Genomic DNA, 3,442 nt, shown 5'->3' on the forward strand with positions numbered 1-3,442 from the left:
GATCCTACCATGGCCACAGCTCTGCTGGAATTCCAGAGAATCCCACTGTGACCACAGCTCTGCTGGAATTCCAGAGGATCCCACCATGATCACAGTTGTGCTGGAATTCCAGAGGATCTCACCATGATCACAGCTCTACTGGAATTCCAGAGGATCCCACTGTGACCACAGCTGTGCTGGAATTCCAGAGGATCCCACCATGATCACAGTTGTGCTGCAAAAGCTTCTGGAGGAACCCTCCATGAACACAGCCACCCTTCCTGGGTACAGCCACCCCTCCTGGGTCACAGCCACCCTTCCTGGGCCCAGCCACCCTTCCTGGGCACAGCCACTCCTCCTGGGCCCAGCCACCCTTCCTGGGGTGCTCCACGGCCCGGGGATGAGGACACCCTCACACCCTCAGCTCCAGAGTTGTTTCCCACACCCTGGGTGAGAACAGAGGCCAGAGAAGGTCTCTGGTTCATCCCTTTGAGGCTCCACGAGCTGCTGATCCACTGAAGGGGAACTGGGACTGCTGGAAAACAAGGAGGGGAGGAAATTCTATTCCTGCAGCCCCCCAAGCTTCCCCTCATTCTGAGTCTGTGCTTCCTGACCCCAACTCCCAGATGCTTTCCAGGAAATTAAATAACAAACCAGCTCTCCCAACCACAGAATCAGGGAATCCCAGACTGGTTTGGGCTGGAAGGGACTTTAAAGCTCACCCAGTGCCATGGCAGGGCCACCTTCCACTGTTCCAGGCTGCTCCAAGCCTCCCCAGCCTGGCCTTGCCAGGGCTGGGGTGGTTTCCCAGGGCTGGCATGGTTTCCCAGGGCTGGCATGGTTCCCCAGGGCCAGCTCGCTCTGGGGGATGCCCTGGGACACCCCTGGCTGTGGGGGCACCTGTGGGCAGCCCTGAGCCCACAGCATGGAAGGGACTCCTCCAACACTTTCCCCTGCTCCCTCCTGCCAGGCTGGGCACAGCCTGGGCCTGGCTGCTGCCAGGCGAGGGAGCTCAGTCCTCGGAGCAAGCTACAGCCTGGGCTGGGGGAGAAGGGACAAAGGTCCTGGAGGGACAGAACAGGGTGCTATGGGGCACAGAACAGGTGTTATGGGGCACGGAACAGGGTGCTAAGGGGCACAGAACAGGGTGCTATGGGGAACAGGTGCTATGGGGCACAGAACAGGGTGCTATGGGGAACAGGTGTTATGGGGCACAGAACAGGGTGCTATGGGGAACAGGTGCTATGGGGCACAGAACAGGTGTTATGGGGCACAGGTGTTATGGGGCACAGAACAGGTGCTATGGGGCACAGAACAGGGTGCTATGGGGAACAGGTGTTATGGGGCACAGAACAGGGTGCTATGGGGAACAGGTGCTATGGGGCACAGAACAGGTGTTATGGGGCACAGGTGTTATGGGGCACAGAACAGGTGCTATGGGGCACAGAACAGGGTGCTATGGGGAACAGGTGTTATGGGGCACAGAACAGGTGCTATGGGGCACAGAACAGGGTGCTATGGGGCACAGGTGTTATGGGGCACAGAACAGGTGTTATGGGGCACAGATGGAAAGGGAAGGGAGGAGCACAGGGCTATGATGGAGAGCTCGAGGCAGGGCAATGTTAGATGGAAGGGGAAAGGATCCCCTGGGCAGTGCAGGGATGTGTCAGGCCAGCTGGGAAGGGCAGTGGATGGCCCAGCACAGCCACGTGTGGATGGGACATGGCTGCTGAGGGACCTGCCTGGCTCTGAGCTCAGCACAGGTCCTGCTTCCCCCTGGATGTCCCCATTCCAGGCCTGTGCTTTGCTCCCTCGCCCTCCCTCACCCCTGTCCTGAGTGCAGGAGCAGCGAGGGGAGCGGGGACCAGGCAACAGCAAAGAGCAGCCTGCCCAGAACAGTGCTGGAGTCTCCTTCCCTGGAGATCCCAAACCCACCTGGCCACATCCCTGAGTAACTGCTCCAGGGACTGCATGAGCTCCAGGGTCCCTTCCAACCTCATCCACCCTGTGCAGGAATTCTCTTTGTTTCCAGAGGACATTTCCCACCCGCAATCCTCCCTGACCTGCCCTCCTGTCTGGCCCTTTGCTGACCCAGGAGAGCCAGGGGTTGCTCCCTCATCCACAGGGATCTCATCCATCACAGGGATGTCCCCACCTCCACCATGCCAGGGACACCAGAGCTGCTTCACCAGCTTCCCTCCACCCGAGAGCCGTGTAGGACACCAGGTGCTGTCCCTGCACCTGCTGGGGCAGGATTCACAGCCCTTGTGGCTTCCCCCTCTTACCCATCACCATTCCAATCCAGTCCTCCACACCCCACCAGGCAGTTTGTCCCAACCAGGAGGTGACAGAGGTGACCTCCGTGTGCCATTGTCCAGGGGACAGCGATGCCATCGCTGCCCTGGGTGTCACCTCCTTGTCCCGCATTTCCCTGTCCCTTTAGCTGCAGATGGAGCCTCGGGCAGGCGGCGCCGCTCCCGGGCTGGGCGTGTCCCTGCAGGGGCTGGACATTTCCAGATTTCCACCTCGGGCCGTGTCAGGAGCTGCACACCCACGGTCAGCGATGGCAGCCTTGGTGGGGCTGTCTCCAGTGTCCCCAGGGTGTCCCCAGGGTGTGGCACGGCTGGACAAAGCCCTGTGGCCTTTGGGTGACTTGGTCTGGCGACTCTGCAAGCCCTGTGGATGGAGCTGTGCCAGCCGTGCCCACAGTGGGTGAGGTGTCCCTGCTGCCACCAGAGTCGATGCAGGCTGGGGAGTCCCTCAGGGGGACTCTGACAAGGCACTGCCACCACGAAGTCTCCCAATCCACGCAGAGATCTCCAAATTCCCTGGGATCCAGCACAGCAAAGCCAGCACCAGGGGCCAGGGCAGCCTCAGCTTCTGCCAAAGCCCCTGCAGAGGGACCCGTGCCCCTCCTGCCGGGATGGAGCAGTGTCCTGGTGCTGTCCCCGTGCCCAGCCCTGTGCCAGGGTGGTGTGGGCAGGGCTGGGAGCTGGGCAAACCCGGGGAGGTCAGCACGGTGCCCACTGCCAGCCTGGATGTCCATCAGTCCGAGCACAAATCCTGCCTCCGCTCCATAAATAAATAGGTTAAATAAATAAAGTGACAGATCGGGATCAGGGGGGCGGAGGGAGGGGAGGAGGAAAGGGAGGAGGGAGGGGAGGAGAGAGGAGGGGAGGGAGGGGCAGCCGCCCTGGCCCGGGGCCGTTCGTGTCTCGCACAAACACACACAAAGTAGCTGAGGACAAGGACGAGCTGGGGCCGCTGGGCCGGGCCCCCCTCGGCCCTCGGGGGCTCAGTCCGGTTCGAGGCGTCCGGGCGGTCACTCCTGGGCCGGCAGAGGGGCGGCGCACGGGGAGCTGGAGGCCAGGGACACGTGGGTGGTGGAGGACGGCAGCGACCGCGGCGTCTGGCACCTGGGGACACAGAGACACTCTGGGGCTGCTGACCCGCCGTGACTTCC

The 3,442-nt window shown here is 61.8% G+C and overlaps 1 protein-coding gene across 2 annotated transcripts in view; it reads right to left on the minus strand.

The window, feature by feature from the left end:
- Positions 1 to 3,077: 3,077 nt before the first annotated feature.
- The window catches only part of KIF3C (kinesin family member 3C), a 13,830-nt gene continuing 13,465 nt past the window's right edge, over positions 3,078 to 3,442 (minus strand). For both annotated transcript variants that reach the window (XM_031064826.1, XM_005430474.2), the window contains one exon: positions 3,078 to 3,395. In XM_031064826.1, the coding sequence (XP_030920686.1) occupies positions 3,302 to 3,395 (94 nt within the window). In that variant the 3' untranslated portion in view covers positions 3,078 to 3,301. The remainder of the gene's footprint in view (positions 3,396 to 3,442) is intronic.

The sequence above is a fragment of the Geospiza fortis genome, unplaced genomic scaffold, assembly GCF_000277835.1.
Source record: "Geospiza fortis unplaced genomic scaffold, GeoFor_1.0 scaffold150, whole genome shotgun sequence".
NCBI lineage: Eukaryota > Metazoa > Chordata > Aves > Passeriformes > Thraupidae > Geospiza > Geospiza fortis.